Genomic DNA, 20,231 nt, shown 5'->3' on the forward strand with positions numbered 1-20,231 from the left:
TGCTACATACTCATACTGTAAAACATACTCGCACCTGGGTGCAAACCAGGATTGAGGGTTAAATGCCTTGCTCTGGGGCACTTCCATAAGATCTGTGGAACTAGAGATAAATAATGGAAAACGATAGGCTGTGTTTTGAGGAAAGACTAGCTATATTGATATAAATGATTGTTCACATTTGTACAGTACAGTTAAATATAGGTGTTCACAGCATGCCATATTCAGCAATAAATATGAAATCTTCATTTAATTTGGCAAATCATAATTTAAGCGTAAAATGATGTATTTCAGTGGCATAGGTGGTTAAAAGATTGACATGCTTCATAAGTTGCTCATGCATTACAAGGGGAAAATAATGCATCACAACCAAGCACATCAACTGGGACAAGAAAATGTTGCACAAAGATGATCAGATGTGCTTTAGTACACAAAGGTGCCCTTTGCAGCATTGCATCCCTCAGTGCTTTCATAGTGGCACAGCCTAAGACAAAACCCATAAGCAGTCTAACAAGAAGAGCACAGTGTGTCCCAGTTTAAAATTACAGTGTTGACGCTCTACTTTCTTATTAAGGCTTACATTTGACTTTCATCTTCGTTGTCACTTGTTCTCTCTTTGCTACAGACAACCCCAGCCTTCTCAGTCACGTTCCTGTTACCGTCCAGGTGCTGGACGTGAACGACAATCCGCCAGAAATAGCTACAGACGAGGAGGTCATTGTGTGTGAGAGCTCAAGGCAGGGACAGGTGAGCGTCTAGGATTCACCGAGAAAAATCTGCAACAGCTATCTCTGTCTCTGTTTCTATTTCTGTTTGTCTCTCCCTCTCTCTCTCTCCTCACATGTTCAAATCTTTCTACACCACAGACACAACTTTCCAACAACTGAAGCAAAGTGTTGAGAGCTGCGTATTAACCTCAGTTGTCTCCCTGACCACATGCATTCTGCACTAAACTATTGTTTCCCTCAGCAGTTTGGGTTGCTCACTGAGAGCTGAGCAGTGAGAGACTGTAAAGGCATTGGAGAGAGCTGCTTAATCATCCCTCATTCAAAATGAGTATCTTAGCAGCAAACCATGACAGCTCTAAATCGAAGCTCATTCCAATTTGCTCTCAGTAGTCTTTGATTCATTCGAATTAAGAAGGTTTTTGAGATATAGAGCAATCAGCAGCATGGAAATGGTTCGGTAAAGGATGATGGAGTAAAGACTGGGAAGACACAACTAAATACATTTTTAATAGTTTCAAGCTTGTGGAAGAAAAGTTTGAATTAAAGTTCGCATTAAATTTGAATTAAAGTTGCATTATAGCCTCAGGGTTCTTGGCCCAGGGGATTAAGTGGGAAGAATTTGTTGAATGAGACAGTGGCACACCACCATTAAGATGACAACACGTGAAAGAATAGAGCTGCTCATTAATGTTTGAGAATCTGTTTGCGTTTCAAATTTTTATACCATGGACATGGAAAATGTCCTGATTGGTTGGCAGGTGTTAAAAAACAGGGAATCTAGTTCCAGTGAATTTTCTCTTTTCTAAATTAGTGCTCAGGGTATATTAAACTGCAGGTAACCATAGCAACAGAACACCAGTTAAATGGACCAATCTATGAATTAAAATGACCACAAATACGCTTTTAAAACTGGAGGAAATGTTTTTCCTTTGCTTCTCTTTGCCTTTGGTAAGTGGCCTCAGTATAACTGTACATTTCAAGGTGCTCCGATATGGAAAAAACATACATCATTATCACTTACTGTATGTAAAACATAGAGCCCCCATAAGCAGAGCTTCAGTGTTAAAGAGAACTACTGGGTTAGCGTGGTGTTAGCAAAATGGTAACCTCGTATTACTGGAAGGGGTATAATGATTCACAACATTCGCATTTTGACATAATTCAAGTTTGGCGGATGCCATTCTCATTGCCAGTCAGAAATCTAGGTTCAAGATTCGTGAATGGTGTTGAGAACAGCAGGTGCTGAAACAGTACATAATAAAATGAACTGGTTTTTGGATATGAAGAGTGTCACATTACAAAAACACCTACATGTGCTAACAGTGAGAGGAGGAATCTTGTCAGCTCAACAATGACAGCACTGTACTGCTCAACTAATTGAAACTGTGAATTCCTAAATGCACAATACTGAGAACGTTGTACTGAAAGATACAGTGCAGTATTTTTACACCACTGGTAGCTAGACCTCTGTATAGACAAGCTCACAGATTTCTGAAGAAATTCAAGCACAGAAATTGCTTAGACAAGAGGAGAGCCACATTAGACTAGGGTCATTATGCTCTAAACCAAAACTTACATTATGGAGAACAACTTTGCACCCACTCAGAAACCAACCAAGGGGTGATGTTTCCTCAGGCAGGAATATTCAAGCTAACAGCCGGTTGTATTCCTCTTTGTGTTTCTTTCAAATGTCCCATTATCCTGATTTTAAGAGTAATCGAGTGGCAGTTACAAAATCATTACAACCTAACTTAGGAACCATTAACACTAACGCCAGACGCTCCTACCAGTGCAACCCAGTCAACCATGACATCCACATAAGTTAACGAAAGTGCACAGAAAGTACATCCTAACACTGCACAGTTAAAGACAGGGGCTTGTGCAAGTAGACCAACACCCCCCCGAATCTCACATTGAAGATAAGAACTCCCCGTGGTGACAGGGGCTATCAGGTCGTTTTTCTCTCAACTCCAGCTCTCTCCCCGCTCTCACTGTGTCTTTTTCCAATTAAGGGGTAACAAGCTGACAAAAGTGGCAGTGAGGTTGCCCTGAGAGCACCCCTGTCATTGTTAGATGCCAGCCCCCCCCCCCCCCGGCACTTGCCAAATGTTCTGAAATCCTAGCGTCGCAACCAGCCACTCTCTTTCAAGCAGCATACACAGGTAGAAGATAAAATGTTACAACACCAGTTAGCTGTAGGTCAGAGGAACTCTGACTCTGACCAATTATGATCAACAAATCATGAGACATGCATCAGAAACTAAATCAACTCCTTGTCCTGCATGCAATTAGAGTGAAAAGTGTTTCTAAATGGTTCAGCGGCTAATTAAATGTTGCAGGTGTTGTCTTTGGAGAGTAATTTACCCGGTGTCCTCTGAACAACAGGTGATCCAGACTGTCACGGCAGTGGATAAGGATGACTTTGCCAATGGACAGCGGTTTTCTTTTGCTTTGCCGAGCCAGCTACCAGTTAATCTCAACTTCACCCTGAAAGACAATGAAGGTAATTAAAGTGATCAATATGTTTGTTTGCATTTCTTATGAGTTTTGCACTCTGCCTTCAGGGCAAGGCTCCATCCTCATTGCACACATTCCAAGATCCAATAAGCTGTACTGATTTCCTCATACCTTGGTGGTTCAATAAAATATGCGCTCTGTCAACTGGGCACGGTAGACATCTAGAGATCCAAATGCTACTGGGATCTACTCTGAGTTGGGTCTTCATGAAACATGAGTCATAGAGGTTTGGCATGTTTGCGCATTGTGTTGTCAAATGGATTACCCGCTTTGGCGCTCACTTTTCCCCCTCCTGCGTGCATTTTTTTTTGTGCCGGCGCAGGGCCAACGGTGGGTGTTACCATGGCAACCATCTCAGCCTCAGGTGAATACCTAGCCCTAGGTTGGTCTGCAATCACAGGGCTTTTAAAAGCTCTCAGCCAGAAGATCTCACAGTTGCCCACTGAGAGGAGGAGTTCACAGCACTCCAGATGAATCTCTGAGCCGGAGAGAGGCAGAAAACAGAGGAAGAGAGCGCGGGAGAGATCAAAAAAATCGATGTGATAATAGGAGATAAGTCTGTTTAGCCCTTGGTCCAGTTACTTCCCACCACAAGCCTTCCCCTGTCTACTTCAACTGCAACTGATGCAGTGGCAAGTTTTGCTACGTTCATGTAAGTGGCACTTAGGGACATCCCTCACCTCCTCCTGCTCACCTCCACTGCTAAGGGGCAGATGAATCAAACAAAGCAAAGATTGACTGCAACACTCCTCCAAGGACTCGTGTCTCCTGGAGGACAATAAATCATTTTGTGAAAGTGCAAATTCGGTAAACTATTTTATTCAACGATAGTTTTGCCTCAGATTTACACATATTAACACCAGAAGTGCAGCTCTGAAGTCAACTGTTGAACACTCCCAAGTAGTGGAAGTGTGATGGTATTTGTTGGGGAAGAGAAGAGAGTATTTATTTAAGTTTCCAAGTTTGATCATTACTCATTTTTCTTTTATTACATCTATTACTGTCTAGTGCAGAAGAATATTTTTACCATGCTGAAAATGTCTGGGCTTGGTATAAAACCTAGAGCCATCATGACACCTAACTCTCTGTTTGTTGTTATTTTGGCATCTCTTTACTGGTGTGACTATGTTGTATATGTTGTGAGAAACACTTCATTTAAATATATTTCTTTGCCACTTTGTTACTCTAAGGTATTTCTGAGAAATACAAGGTGGTACACCTCCACTATTGCCTGCAAAACATCTCTTGCTGATTTGCCATATGCTGTGTTAGCGAATCACAGTGTTAATTTGAGGGAACGCTAAAAGAAGCTAATACTGAAAAATCACTTTTTAAGCAACAACAAGCTGGCCACATTGATGCAGTCACTTTTTTCTGTTGCTTCTTGTTTATAGTGAGATGCCAGATGATGTGAGGCATATCATAATATAGTGTGAACAGTAAAATGTAAATTATGTCCTCCATGGCCACAAATACTAATACGTAAAGGCATAGTGAGGTAAAGGGTTAGGGGGACTGTTTCATGTGTAATATTTTGACCAAATGAATTACAGACCTTGTGATCCTTGCAGATTTTTTGTTGGGGGTAGCGCCTGGTAGGGTCATCCAGGACAAATTGGTGTCAGACGAGAGTGAGAACAATTTAATGCCTCTGTGGATCAGTGTCTTTGGAAAGGTCTGCTTGGGAAACCAGGGCGCCCCTCTGAAGCCAGGCCTTACAGGCAGGTGCCAGCTGGGTGGGTTTGTGGATGGGGTCCGGTTGGGCCGGGTGTACTTTGAGTGCATAGTGCAAATGAAACTCTTAAAAGTCTAGATGTCTAATCCATATACCCAAAATTTGAAAATATGACCCACTCGTACAAACTCATTCTCTCAGAAGTTGTTAGATGTCTTACAACGGAGCCATCTGCAGTGAAATATTCCCAAAGCATTCAGGAAGGAAAGCCTTCTTTCTTGAAGGATTGATAGCAGTCTTTTTGATTCACGCTGTTTGAGTAATGGTGCCTTTCAATTTGGGTTTAGCTCCTGCTGCATACCATCCCACAGGATCTTGTTTTCTCAAACTATATCTGTGATATAATCCCATGTGGGATAGGCCAATTATGTGTCATGACATGGAAATAAAAAAATATTCATATTTTAATCATTTGTTAGAGAGAACTTGAAATAAAAGTTCTCTCTGACCCCCCCTCCCAGGCTAGCATAGTGGGAATTGAAAGGATCACTTTAACCTACAGGGACCCTTGTATTTCCTCATACAGCTTCCTTTCTTTTACCAGGAAAGCTGTTAAAGAGCATGCTCTGATTCAAAGCAACAACCCTGACGGTTAGTTGACCAGATGAAAGGGAGGCAGCTGCCCAACAAAGCCTCCAACTTCTACCACTGGAGCAGTTATTGATCAAGGGCACATTTAAGCTAGCTTTTAGACAGGCAAAGTGGTTCTTGTTTTAAGAACTACTTTTTAAGCCACCCACTACCAGACACAGTGTTCAAAGGTTTATCAGTGAAGGACAGGTCCGTTCTCAGGCCAAAAACTCAAATGACAAAACATTACAATGTTTAGCATCAAGATTACCTTTTCTGCTGTGTAATATGCTCATTTATATTGTCATGTCTTGTCCAGCTAGAATTACTCTCATCAATTATTTTTCCTCTTAATTCCTCCTAGCTCATCTGTAGTTTCAAAACACCAGCCTCCTTCTTAATGTTAAGCCGCTGCACTCTGGAGTTCATGCTGCTTCAGTCATCTCCAGTCACTTGGAGCCTGCATTTGCACTTGCACTCAAAAGAGGTGTCGGAGTCATACAGTGCTCTACTGCCACTGTGTATTAGAAGCTATTTGCTGTGTTCACAATATCTGGGTGAGAGAGCGAAGCACAATGCACCATACTGTTGACTCCTGTGTCTGATAATTAAAGTAAGCTCTTCACACTCGAAGCAACTTCTTTCATTGCTGTTGTAGCAGACCAACAGTTGGTAGCTGCTCTGTGCCAGAGCCTAATACTTCCCTCTGTTGTTGTGCAACTGACGAAAATCCCTCTCAGTCACTCACACGACTAACTCTCTCATGACCTCCTTTCCTCCTCAGTTACAGTTTGCTCACAGTGGATCCTCATGAACTTGGATTTTCGTGGCTCTATGCACAGTTTTCGCATTAGAAAAAAAAAGGATTTCTTTTGAGACACTGATAGGCATGACTACTGTTTTGGTTAAGTAACTAATGATATCTGCAATTGATTACGCTTTCTCGCTCATTTTTAGGTAATTTAACAATCATGACTTTTAAATTAACCCATTAACGAAAGCATTATGGCTTTTTCAGCAAGCTATTTTCTGTACTCGCAACCATATCAGATTTGCTAAAAGCTATTATCTTGTTTTGATTGGTGCTTTTTATATGGGACCTGTAACAGCTCCAGCTCTGTGTAACAAAATCCGATCAGCACAGCGGCAGAGAGTCGATTTTTAGCTTGCAAGAAAACACAGATTCAGCCTCACATCCAGATCAGGACGTTTCCTTTTTTGTGGAATGGCGGCGATGAAGCCAGGGCTCCTTAAACACAGAGTTGTCATGTGGATGTGTTGATGCAGTTAGAGTGCTGGATGTGCTACAATAAATGCAGGTCAAACTCCTACAGTGTATTAGGCACCATTAAACATGAAAAACAAGGGGGATGCTTCTACTCAACTGCTCTAGGAAAGCACTTTGTGACAAACCTGTTCTGTTAAAAGCCTTTTAAATATATTCAACTTGACTATGCCTGTTTTACAATGACTGAAAATTGAATGCCTCTTTGATCTCCTTATCTGTCACATTGTGATGACATTTGCTTCTAAAAAGGCAATTAAACGGAGGCTATGATCTCTAAATAACCCACATACTTAAAGAGATCAATTGATTTCTGAAGGCATCTTCTTCCAGTGTGCATATAGAAGACCTTATAATATTACAGTTAATCAGCTGCGTTGAAAGAAGCGCTGTCAAGCCATTGATATGTGGGACGTTTAATTAGCTTTTATGTCATTCACACTTCACTTGCAATGGGTGTTATACTTCTAGATTCCCATACACCCATTATCTGCTGAAACAGCATGATTTGTGAATAAAGGGCAGAGCAGCTTGTCTCGTGCTGGTTGTCAAAACTTGTACAACAAACAGCTAAGAATTGTATTTGATTAGCTTTCCGATTATTCAAGCAAAGTTCAGTTTTTGCCCTAATTACATGATGTTTATGATTATGATAAAGGGATAGCATTGTTTTCTTTTGATGAAATAAGCCAGTATTGTTTTGCATAAGCCCTGTGTGCACTAAGGCCTCAGCAGCCGTTGCTGCTACATCAATCAATCAATCAAAATGTATTTATATACCACAAGTCATACATCAAATGCACTCCAAGTGCTGATCATAAAATAGTTAAAAAGAAAATTGACTAAAATAAAATATAATGTAATAAAACTAATAACAATAAAAGTGCAAGTCAAAGGAAACTAGATAAAAGCCGTAGTGGCTAAAACAACTGTGAACCAATTTGTTCCTGTGTAACATAGGAACATAATAATAATACTCTGAGGTCCCCTTTAATTGTTACTGCGGAGGCATACAGGCTAACCTATAATTAACTCAAACACAACACAACCTTATGGCACACACATGCCATACTGTGACAGTGTAAATATGCTGAAACCAATGCAGTGGGAAAAACATATTGTTGTTCCATACGCAGCGCGATCACTGACTGCTACCTCCTGTCACTGCTGGGCATGTTTTGTTAAGCTAAAACTTACGGAGTCAGACTAATCCTTATTGAACGCAAGGGCTTCTTTTAAAGGAGAGTGTTGTGTTTGTCTCTTGGTGTGCTGTTTGTTATTGTGCATGAAAGACTTATATACTTCGTTATTTCTACACAAAATGATATTACTGTTTGATATTCACAGCTGCCCTATAATGATACGTAGATGTGTAATTGTATCTGTATTTGCCCTGTTCTGTTTGGTGCAGAAGGTTTGGTTTGGCATGTGATTTATCTTGGTTCGGTAAGCCATAATAATATCAACCATCCAAATAATTACGGTATAATTAGTCTAATACAGACTGATTGCAGTCTACATCTTGGCACATGTGGAACATACAGTCATTTCAAAAGTGCAGTTGATCTTAGGACCTTACGTAGGTCCTAAGATCAAGGTTGCTTCACTGATGCAACCCGGTACATACAATTCTTATTTACCTACATGGCTCTGTACTATTTGCAACAAATAAAAATTCCTTAAACTTATAAACCTTAGAGGATTCTAACAAAAATATATGTAGCCATCCCGAGCATTACGTACCCTCCTTTTAGACGTATGTGACCCCATACATATTCTGCCCCAAAACAGTGCCACCTCAATGTATGTTGTGCTCCAAGTGGCAACTGAATAGAGGGTTCGTGCTGAATCCCATCAGCGGCACCTACACACACCCACCAAAGTTCACAAGGAATCCAGCTAAGTGCATGTGTAGGCAAGTGTGAAGTCTGTAGAGATGTGGTTGCGTTGCGTGTGTCTATTGTTGGTATATTTTTGGCTTGCCTTTTTTTTTTTTTCATATGTTTTAGAGTGAAGCAGCTCTATGACAACAATTATTGCATTCTCTATATAGTAAATACCCTGAATACGTTTAAATGTAATTGGCCATCTCTCCAGGGATTTTGCATCTGCCTTCCTCTTGCGGAGCGTTTCATTTTCACGTTCAATGGTCCAGTTTAATTGGCTTCATTGTCTTTTCATGACTGTCATAAAATGTTTTCAATCAAGAAAACAAACTGTGAGAAAGAGTTGAGAGTGACCACAGAGATCACAGTTGAGCCATAGGGCAAGTACTCCCCTGAAATTGCCTAATTTCTGCACATCTGAAGTTTTTCATCTACTCGCTGTGAAATCTCACTTAACTTTATATCTTGAGATGGAGAGACAGGAATGCATAAGTAATACAAAAGTTATGTAAGTGATACTTCACCTATCATGCTAATGCTTTTGGAAAAGTGAAAAAATTAGGCCATTTGCCAGTTACTGGCTCGTACTCTGGCTTAACGAACCCAGTGCTGGGGGAATTCCACAGGGTTGTGTAGAACCTCACACACATGCATATTAATGCCTGTGTGATTTTTTTTTTTATGTGCTGGAAAACCAGACACCAGAAGAAAAAATGGAGAAGTAATTGCTAGTGATCTGCAAAATGTTCAGGATAATTTTCAATGAAGCGTGAAATGCTCTTAAAAGCATATTTTCCCTCATTTCCTGGATGGTCACCTGCCTCGCACTGCAGGTATCGCGAGCTGTCACAACACGGTTAAACTGTGACTGTGTAATTCGTGCTGTCTCTCGTCTTATGCGGAAGCCACGTGGCTGCAGATGGCCCATCTCGCTGAGGCGTTAATCAACAAGCGCACAGCTCTCCTCCACCCACCTGCGACGAGAGGCGGTTTAATGTGAAATTAGCATGACCTAATTGATGTGCACTTCCTTGTCGTGGTCTGTACAAGGACCCGTGCTGCCGGGGTTGTGTGCTTCACAGTGTAAAGGCTGTGACGGCGAACACCACGTACACACAGCTTGTTTGTCTCTCTCTGCCTCAGCCTCCATCCTCTCTGCTCTCTATTTGGCTCACACATAAACACACACACACACACACACACACCTCCTTCATTCACCCCCTCACCTCCCCCTCTACTCCTCTCATCTTCCAACTCCCCATCGCTCTTCCTTATTATTTGCATCTCTCACACTCCTGTCTCTCCAACCCCCCACCCATCTGCTTGCTGATACGGTGATACTGCGAGTCTGACTTAATAAAGCTTGAAGTACGTGTTGTCATTCCAACTGTCGATCATTATAATTATTCATAGATGGAGCAGAGATTGGAGTGGGAGGCGAGGTCTGAGAGCAGCGGCACGATAGTACAGCACGACGGAGGTGTTTTCGCTGGGTGGAAGGGAAAAGGTTGCCCTGTGCACGATTCAGCATTTTCGTAACTCAAAATACCGTGCGGATGTATATCAGAAATGCGTAATCTGCAAGTTTCTAGTTTGTCAGTCATGTGAGGCCAAGTCATCCACGTACCTGATTCACCCAGCCATACTTTGAACGGACAGGGCTGGATGATCGTGTACTGTAGGTTGTTGGTTTTCAACACTGTGATTCCTTATCTCATTATTCAAATATGTGAAGGGATATAGGGATGAAGTTTTGCAGATATTCAGTCTGTGCTCATTTAGTTCTCTATGTAGTCCACAAAACTGTAGCCATTTGGACGCCCTTCATTTTACAGTTAAGCTGGTGATCTCGTGCTGAGATAACCCCTCTCAAAGAGCCTGCACCAGTAAGCATTGCGTGATTCTTAATGGTAAACCCCTTAGACCAGCCCAGCATGCGAAGTGGTCGTGTGATGGCCTATGTGTTGGTGTAAGCTTCTTAGCGTGCACGCCTTTTGAAGGGAAGTGTTTTAACATCCCTAACAAATGTGAAAAGAGCTTAGCCTCCACTGTTGCAAAAGGAACAGAACAATGGCAATTTCTGTGCAGATAGAATGGTGCAGGTGAAACTATGAACGTCCTTGTGCAAGTTTGGCTAACAAGCTAGCCTCGGCAGTAATGCTAGCCATGTAACCACAACAAATGATATTGGAAAGCTACAGGATGCCTGAGCAGTGAAGTTCTTCAAATCAAAACATGAAAATAAGGGCCTATTATTCAAAATATAGAATCACCATCTTTTACTCACTTTTTTACTTTTACTCTGAAAAATACATCTGATCTTACTACATATCATATAGCTGTTCATGTACAAACAAACAGAAGTTGCAGATACACTGAATCAGTAGTCAGCTGTCCCCTGTTCCTGTTGGCATTGGTAGTTTCTTAGGTTTATCTTTGAAGAAAGTTTAAAGCACTCCGCTGGCAATCTTTTTGAAAACAGTCCATCGTGAAAGTCAAATGGCTAATGGCAGCTCTGTCAGCAATGTGCTCTATGTGCTTCTCACTGTCGGATTGTTTTTTAGCATATATATATATATATATATATATAGATATATATATATATATGTATTGTCCCTGTAGTTCCACAATCCACTGATGTCAAAATAAACCTGGCTGAAGTAAACAAGGCTGCTTCAGTTGGCCACAGCAATATAGAGGATATTGGCAAGTAGCCTGCTGTACATGTTATAAATATTCCGTTTTTATGACAAACACATAGAAATACGGATTTTGAAGAATTCAGAGCATCTTTCATCAGGAATATTGGTGTGGACTGGAGTTGTTGTACACAGCCTGCCTGCTGCAGCTATGAATTCAAGCCAATAAGAGTTGTTTCATCACTGTCATTGTCGTGGTTGTATCTCAGATCATGCATTCAGGTCCACCTGAGAGACAGTACTGACATCACAAGTATAACAATAAGCTCCTTTTCAATCCACCTTTTTTCATGTTTATACAAGTGTTGCATCTGTGGGCTTATTTGCTTTCTTTGCTGAATCTCTCCATAAAACCTTCCTCTCGAGTTCTCTTTCATTTGCTTTTTCGTCTCTACAAATTCAGCCTTTTTTTTCTGTTTATCTACATGACATGTTCTATTGACAGTGTTTCTGCAGAGGCCAAGGTGAATTGCTCTTTTGCTGCACATTAAAATAGTAAATGAACACCTTTGAAATTAATTAGCCTTGGCACACAGGGAAGCAGCTGTAAGACACAGTGAGAAATCTGCCATCTTCAGATACTTCAAAAGCAAAAAATCCAATTCACAATGGCAAATGTTGTGGATTGGATATGTTTCTGTCAGATTGATGATTCTTACCCTTAATCTAAATGTCTGTCTGTATAAATAGGTAATTGCAGGCTTCACTGAAAGAGTGACGCAGTTGAGAAGAAAGAGGAAACCATCAATTAGTCCATTTAGCCAAGGGGTCTAATTTTCCTTAACATTTTATTTTTTCATTATAGACAGCACGGCCAGTATTATTGCCAGGCGGCGGCGTTTCAACCACCTGACCCAGGAGCTGTACGAGCTGCCCATTGTGGTGTGGGACGGTGGGGAGCCGGCATTGAGCGGCACCAGCACCTTGACCCTGCGGGTGTGCCCGTGCCAACGCCACGGCAGGATCCGGATGTGCCAAGGCGAGGCGTTCCTCTCCTCGGCGGGTCTCAGCACAGGGGCTCTGATCGCCATCCTGCTGTGCATTGTCATCCTGCTGGGTAAGTTGGGACAGCCGCTGTGGGGACTGCAGCAGGGGGGAGCTGCCGGGGGCAGATACCCTGAGGGCATGGATGGAGGAGATGAACCATAGAAGAGCAGGGAAGGGTGGAAGGGTTTGAAAGGGTTTGACAAGGGCAGAGGAGGAGAGAGGGATGAATAGACATGTGAGGACACAGGTAGAATTTAGAATGAGGGTAGAACGAGTTGGAGAGGGCAGGGGTGGAAGAAAAAGAAAAGGATATGAAGGACAGAAGAGAATGAGGACACAGAGACTGGAGGAGAGGTGACTAGAAAGGAGATGGTGAGGACAAAGACAGCAAAGAAGAGGGGCATTTAAGGGTCAGTGTGATTCAGGGAGAAGGTGTATACAACTGATAGAATACTGAATAAATGTGCAGTGTTTGAAGGGGGAAGCAGTGAGGATTCATGTTCAGAAAGGCAGCTCGAATCAGAAAATTAGATTAGGCCTAAATCACATTTGTTGACGATTTGAAATTCAGTTCAAACCTTCTGTCCTTCTATGCAACTGAATCTTCTTCCCTATCACTCCCCGCCTGGCACATGTTTGACATCGCATGTTGTGACTAGAAGAGCAGAGGACAAGCATGGAAGAACGTAGTGACAGCCAACACAGATACCACTCGTGTTGATTTCATGTGTGACGGACGTGTTATGCACCATGAATATAAAACTGCATCGGAAATACAGTGAACATAAACAGGGGCTACATCCATGTTACCAGCTCATTGTAGTACCCCCCCCCCCAAAAAAAAAATGTCCTCGGTAAATGACTATGCGTGCCTTGTTACTATAGCAACCAGTCTTTGTATAAGCTCGCAAATATGATCTTGTCTCTTTGAATTTGCCCAGTCAGCTTTACAGGTCAGATAAATAAAAAAAAAGAATCAGAACATAATGTTAGAGCTGGAAAATGTCTGGAAAAGAAAAAATTCAAATTTTCCAAAGTCAACAATCTCCTGTCAGCCAAACACTGGCTGTGAGAGATGTCGAAGACCAATTTCTTCCTCTGCAAACCAAACTGCAGAAGGACATGATTAGACAAAACTGTCTAATAACGCAGCTTCACCGTTGCCGTTCTCCCCTCCCCTCTTCAGTTATTGTCTGTGGACATTAGTGCGTGAAGGTTATGCATATTCATCCTGGCTGTCTTCCTTCTCGATGCCAAAGCCTCTGGCTGAGGCGAACAAAAGGCCATCACCACTGTTTGGAGCAAACGCTTGAGTGAGAGACACATGCTGAATCCCTAATCATCAGTACAAGGCAGATACCAGTTAGGACGGAGAGAGAGAAAGGGAAACAGGGACAGACAGGAACTGATCACACCTTTTTCTTTTTTTGTTTGACCTGCGTTGCATTTTGGATTCACGCTTTCCAGTTACAAGCGAAATGTCTCACACATAGCTACCGGACAGAGGTTTGGTAACCCGTCACCCCAACAGGTTTGACATTTTGTCAGTAGGCCGCAGTCATAATAAATCAGATTCCACTCCATTTAACAGCCAGTCATTTGACTTCCCTGCACCATTTTTCATAATTCACCATCTCTAGTGTTCATACCAGGTACAATGAAGAAATAACTGAATGTGGGTGTCCTGGTGGAATACTGGTCTAAGACACACGCTAAGTAACGGCAATATTCCCAGTTTAAAGTGGCATGTCACGCACCCCCCTCTCTATGGTCTTTGTCTGTCTGTACTGTAAGGCTTAGTATCAAACCTCAATACTTATCAGCCCCATGTACACCTGGTAACGATTTCAAAGTGCTAAGGAAGGAAGGCACTCGCATGGACAGGCATCGTTTTTTGCTAGGGGCTTGCTAGCTATTGCTACGTAAGCTAACTTCAGTCTTTATTTTAAAAAGTATTTATTTTACTGTAACACTAATACATTCAGTTTGGTATTTTTTGGTTACATTTTAAAATAAGGGCTAAAACATGTTTATACTTCCCAAACTGAAGTATAGAAAAAACTACTCATGTATCACTTTGGCACCAATATTGAAGACTTTCTGAAATGCCTCCAAAAAAATCTGATAATAAAATAAGAAGTTATTTAATGTGAGCTACAGTATGTGCCAGTGCTTACCAAGAAACTGTCCATATGCATCTCCTTGCACCCATAAAACCTTGGGATTGTTTGCTCATTCTGGTCAACAATTCCATTAAAAACAAACTGCTCAAGGCTGAAAACAAATTATGAGACAAGTTTTGCATGAACACACCATGAGAGACATACGAGAATAAGTGAACGAGAGGTCTTACTTAGTGAAAGAGTGCCAAGCTGGTTTTAGAAATGCAGACTGAAGTTGATTGTTTGGCAGATAAAAGTGGTAGAGCCAGCGCATCAATGTCTGTATCACTGACATAGAAATGGTTCACACGTTCAATTCGTGCTCATCTTTGCTTGTCCGCATGATTTGTTTGTGTCGGACTGTTTTCCATCTGTCCGATTAATGTCGGTGTTTTATCTCTGTGCCCTCTAATAATCCATCCTAATTAAGCCTGCAGCAAACCAGAAAGGGATGCAGATCTCTGAGCTGACTCAGTTGATAATGGCCCTGACACATGATTTAAATAATATAAAATATTCATAAGTAGATCATTGTTTGGACCGGTACAGTATTCCAGTGCTAATTGGGTTAAAAGAGGAATTGGATAAAAAATACAAAGATAACCTGCTTAATGCAGAATAAACTTAAGTGAACACAAAACAAATAGTTATACTTAAGGTAACTGTGATACCATGTCTTTGGTAAAAGATAACATTTGTTGTTAATTTGAGGATCTTATTTTATATAATAATCCGTAGCAGTTCTTTCTCATTTCAGTGCCACAGCAACAAGTTAAAGGACTAGTAGGCAAACTGCCAAATATATTTCTCAGATATAAACCACATTTATGAAGCTGTTTCAACACCGATCGTTCACACGTGAAGATGTAGGTGGTCAATGACATGTCTTACGTGTTGATCGTAGTGCTGTACTGTACTCATTTCAAAAACATGACACAACAAGTGACAAAGCTGTAATTGCGACAATTTAGTGTGTGACTTTAGCTTCTATAAGTTTTGAGCTGAGCTGAGCCTTGAGACGTTACATGGAATAGCCTCTCATTTGGATTAGACACATTATTTAACAATACAACACAGCCCTATAGGCTTCAAGTGTAATCGTCCGCACCCAATGTAAATGCAGCATAAATTAGACTTCTACAATGACCTCTACTGCAGCAAATAGACTGTAGACTGGAGTAGTGCTCCCTGGTGCCATAAGTGGTATATTGAGCACAGTAAGACCTCAACTGGCCTTTGGTAGGCATATGAAATGACCTGAATGGACCATTGAGGGACCATTAATGTAGAGAGTGTATTACAATATGGTGTGTACAGTGAAAAGGAATATACTACTTATATATTCTTATCCACTCATGAACTCTGGAAAGTGCAGTCTGGTGTATGATGGTAAATAATAAAAGGTGCATTAACTGAGTGTCTGGGTAACATTTTTTTATTTTTCATTATATTCAGGCTGTTTACCTCTAAACTACATTGAGGTCGTCAACTGTAAATAGAGGGAGCAGGAAGTGGCAAAAAATGTGGCAGCTCGAAAAAAGGCAGTAAATGAAAAAATAAAATACTTTATTCCCTAGTTCTGCACGGTGATTGACCCAGCTCACCCCACACACTCTCACATCCTTGCATTGTGTAATTGGCTGCTTTAAACAAGTCGAGCGATAAGCACTGTCCCACACAAATTGCATTTTTCACCCTCTCTAACCACATTTGGGCAATGCCACTGCACCAGGTGGAGTGAAGTGAATTTGGATTCTTTGCATAGATTAATCACATGCGGGTTGGGGGACATTTCATTAAAAACACAAGCAAGGAACCCCACAGAACAATTAAATATATGTAGATAGATGAATATGTGCATAATTACTTTAGTCATAAGATGTCTTAGGGTACAGTCAAACAATTTTTTTGTCCATATTGGGAAAGTTTGCAGCAGTCTACATTTAGTTTGACATTATCCAACTGCAACTCAATCAGGGCTTATGAAAAATTCCCCATGGCCTCATAAATAGTTCAGTTACTAGAGTTTTAGTGATCCATTATCCTGCCAGGCTTAGAATTTTGATTCCAGGCCATACAGTTAAAATATAAGGAAAAATATAAAGAAATAGTTGTAGGAGTGTGAATCCAAACTATGTTAAATCATTTTATTACCTTAGGCTGCGAGCATAACTGTTGGCTATTAGATGCCTGCTCATACCAGTGGCTGGATTATCAGCTGGGCAAAATGGGAAAGTGCCCCATGTTCTCAGACCCACCTGATTCACTTATCCACTTGGTGTGAGGTAACTTAATTCATTGTTTAAAGGCTTTCTGGGCGAATATGCACCAATACTGCACAAAATCATCAGAAATCATAAGCATTACGGTATGTCATCACATACATTATTATTACCTGTCCACCTTGTACAGAGGCCCATGGTCAAAAAGATTTTAGCCCTGCATTATAAAATGCAAGGGTTTGCGTTGGTGGAGTTTTGTCATTTCAATGCTGGTGAGTGGAGAAAATACGATCCTACACGGCCAGTTTAAAGAGTAATACCCCTTAAAAATGTTGTCTTTGCTGACCATTGGTTTAACCTTGCTGCAGTGATGTACAGGTGTACTCCAGGACCCTGTGACATCACTGTTGGTTGTGCAACAGAGCACACTTCTGACCACACTCATCAGTCATTTAGGGTTCGTTCAGAGGTGAAACAGACTTGGAAATTTCAACCAGAGAAGGCAGCAAAACACTGTCCATGACTGGTGATAAAATGTGCATTTCATTTACTGTAGTTGATACAGTTTGTCAGATATGACATTTTCTGTCTGTTTTGGTCCACTTATTCAATACTACCACAGTTTGAATAGGATTATTCTCACCTGAACTGAAGTAAAGGCTCCAGTGTTTAATTAAATTCTTCAAGCTTGGTGTCAAAGCACCTTAAGTCTTAGTCTACTCTGAGGCTTAAATATTGTCTTTGAAATTGCTTTATAGTATGTCTACAGAATGCCATCACCATAATATTGTATACAAAAAATGCATTGCTTGAGTAAATATAGTAGATTAGCCAAATGCATCACTGCATCCTTGACGTTATGAAAGCTGAAACCTCGACCTCCTCTTAATCCACCACCACCGCCCTGATGCAGAAAGCCAAGATGCCGAAAACATTTATATAAAGAAAGGTGTTTTTCATCAGGTGGATTTCCCTTTTTGTTCCTTTGAACCTTTGTTTTTCCTCCTGCGAACATCCACTGCAATTTGATTGGGAAGCAAAGATGCCACTGATCGAGCTCTGTACTGCCCTGGCTGGCGCCACTTTATTAAATAGATGTTAGTGTTAACATCTTGCAGAGAGGTCATCATTAACCCAAAGAGGTATAACCCTCATTAGTTGTAGGAAGTTCCAAGCTGTAGCATGTCATCAAATATTACTTGGCTCCATGACTTCATTAACAGTTGGAAAAGATATTTCACTGTAAGCTACTTATGTGCAGAGACATTTTGCAACAGCGTGCTATATTTTCTTTAATGTGGCACAAGTGGCTCATTCTTTCTATTACTGGCCTCACCTAAATCTAATAGATGATCACATGAGTCATAGCTCCATATGCTGACACACGTTTGCTTTCTATTTGCATGGTGTATTGCATTTTGCCTGGATGTGAGGTTAAATTTGTTCCACAGATGATGACAATGTTTATATTGCCCTCATCTCAACAGCTTGCATTCAAAGTATCATCACAGCCATCGCTAAAGCGGGCTAATTCGTATTATTGATTTACAACTCTTCAACGCTTGGCCAGTTTAAGTGTCCTGATGGAAAATCGGATAAATATGCACATAAAATTGTCTTGTGTTCATTTGGTTGGCTGTTTACGAACCACAACATGTTCATGTCTGTCATGAACTATGAATTAACAAACAACACAGGCACACACAGGGTTTGGTATTAGCATAAAAAACATGGCTGATCATTGTAACCACATTCAGCTGTTACATTATATGTCGTTGTTCTTCTAAATCATTTGTCAATTTAATTGTTGAGAAAAGCAACTATTAAATATGTCAGTTTATGATTTCCCAGTTATACTTACATTATCCTGTCATCTACACCTCTCAATTTCTTCTGGGAAATGTAAGCATTGATGCAAAAAAAATGTTCTTGCTCTGTCTTGCAGCCATCGTGGTTCTCTTCATCACACTGAGGCGGAGCAAGAAAGAGCCCCTCATCATCTCCGAAGAGGACATCCGAGAGAATGTGGTCACCTACGACGACGAGGGCGGAGGCGAGGAGGACACAGAGGCCTTCGACATCATTGCCCTTCGTAACCCAGCGGCCGCTGAAGAGCTGAAGTTCCGACGGGACGTTCGCCCAGAGGCGAGGCACTGCGGCCCACTCAGCAGCCGCCGGAGCCCGTCAATGGAGCTGGACGAGGTGGATGTGCATGAGTTCATCAAGCAGAGACTGGTGGAGGCCGACATGGACACCAGTGTGCCGCCCTACGACTCCCTCCAGACCTACGCTTACGAGGGCCAGGGCTCACCCACAGGATCCATCAGCCCTTTAGACTCTCCCGGCGTGCATTCAGAGCAGGATTATAACTACCTGGACGACTGGGGCCCTGAGTTCCAGAAACTGGCAGAACTCTACGGAGAAGCAGATTCAGATGTGACGACCTAGTCTGTGATTTCCCTCCTGTTCAAACCAAATCTGTTTGAAATCAGTTTTTCAAAATTTCAGCGAACAATATAAAACAAACAGAGATGCTTTCAAACTGTTCCGGTGGTTTTCAACTTTAACTGTTGAACTAAAAAGACTGCTCTATTTTTTATTTTATTTTTTTCCTTTTGTCGCTTTGGATCATGGGTCGTTCATCTGGAAGTATTAAATCAGATTTTGAGATGGAAGAACAACAATATGGGGAAAAAGGAAAATGGTATTTTCCTTGGTGTATATTTTTTATTGCTCAATAAAGTCCTGAAATCCATGTGAGTGGATATGTGAAACAATTGTACATTTGTCTTCTTCCTCCAAGAATGGATATACAGTACAGCATTGAGTTAAGATTATCATGGTGGGAGGCATTACCAAAGGTGTTCATGATTCACCACGCAGAGGATGATGCTGAGCTAGCCATATGCACAATAATGACACCTTCAGTCAACTGAGCATAGAATATGTTTTGTGTTATTTATTCCATGCTGCCATATATGGGAATATATGTATTTATATCCAAGCTTCTTTGATATTAACTGAAAAGAGGCATGGTAACACAGAATGACTTTTATAAAATACAATTTTAAGTGGATAATGTTATCACAACTAGCATCTTTAATATATACAGCATTATACTTAAGGTATATGTAATTAATATAATCCAAAAGCAAAACACAGATGATTTTCTAAAACCAAACCGAACCAAAAAATGCAACCTTCGTATCTCGAAGTTTCCCCAGGATCTCCTCATGGTCACCTTTCCAATGTATTACGTGGCTGTACGAGCATCGGTTCAGTCATTTGTTTGCATGACACTTTCTGCAATGGGACCTTTGGGATTAATTGGTATGCACTCTTTAGATGGTGCAGAGGAACTTTGCCAAAGCTAATACTACGTACTAATTCAAACAGGCTTATGAAGTATGACGTTTTGACACTGAAGAAGAGAGTATGCTCAG

The 20,231-nt window shown here is 41.1% G+C and overlaps 1 protein-coding gene across 2 annotated transcripts in view; it reads left to right on the forward strand.

Annotated features, from left to right (window-relative positions):
- LOC139304387 (cadherin-18) overlaps nt 1–19,236 on the forward strand; it is a 57,447-nt gene extending 38,211 nt beyond the window's left edge. For both annotated transcript variants that reach the window (XM_070928319.1, XM_070928320.1), the window contains 4 exons: nt 623–744; nt 3,111–3,228; nt 12,223–12,474; nt 18,734–19,236. In XM_070928319.1, coding sequence (XP_070784420.1) covers nt 623–744; nt 3,111–3,228; nt 12,223–12,474; nt 18,734–19,236 — 995 coding nt within the window. The remainder of the gene's footprint in view (nt 1–622; nt 745–3,110; nt 3,229–12,222; nt 12,475–18,733) is intronic.
- Nucleotides 19,237–20,231: the final 995 nt, after the last annotated feature.

Source organism: Enoplosus armatus, chromosome 21 (assembly GCF_043641665.1).
Source record: "Enoplosus armatus isolate fEnoArm2 chromosome 21, fEnoArm2.hap1, whole genome shotgun sequence".
Taxonomy (NCBI): domain Eukaryota; kingdom Metazoa; phylum Chordata; class Actinopteri; order Centrarchiformes; family Enoplosidae; genus Enoplosus; species Enoplosus armatus.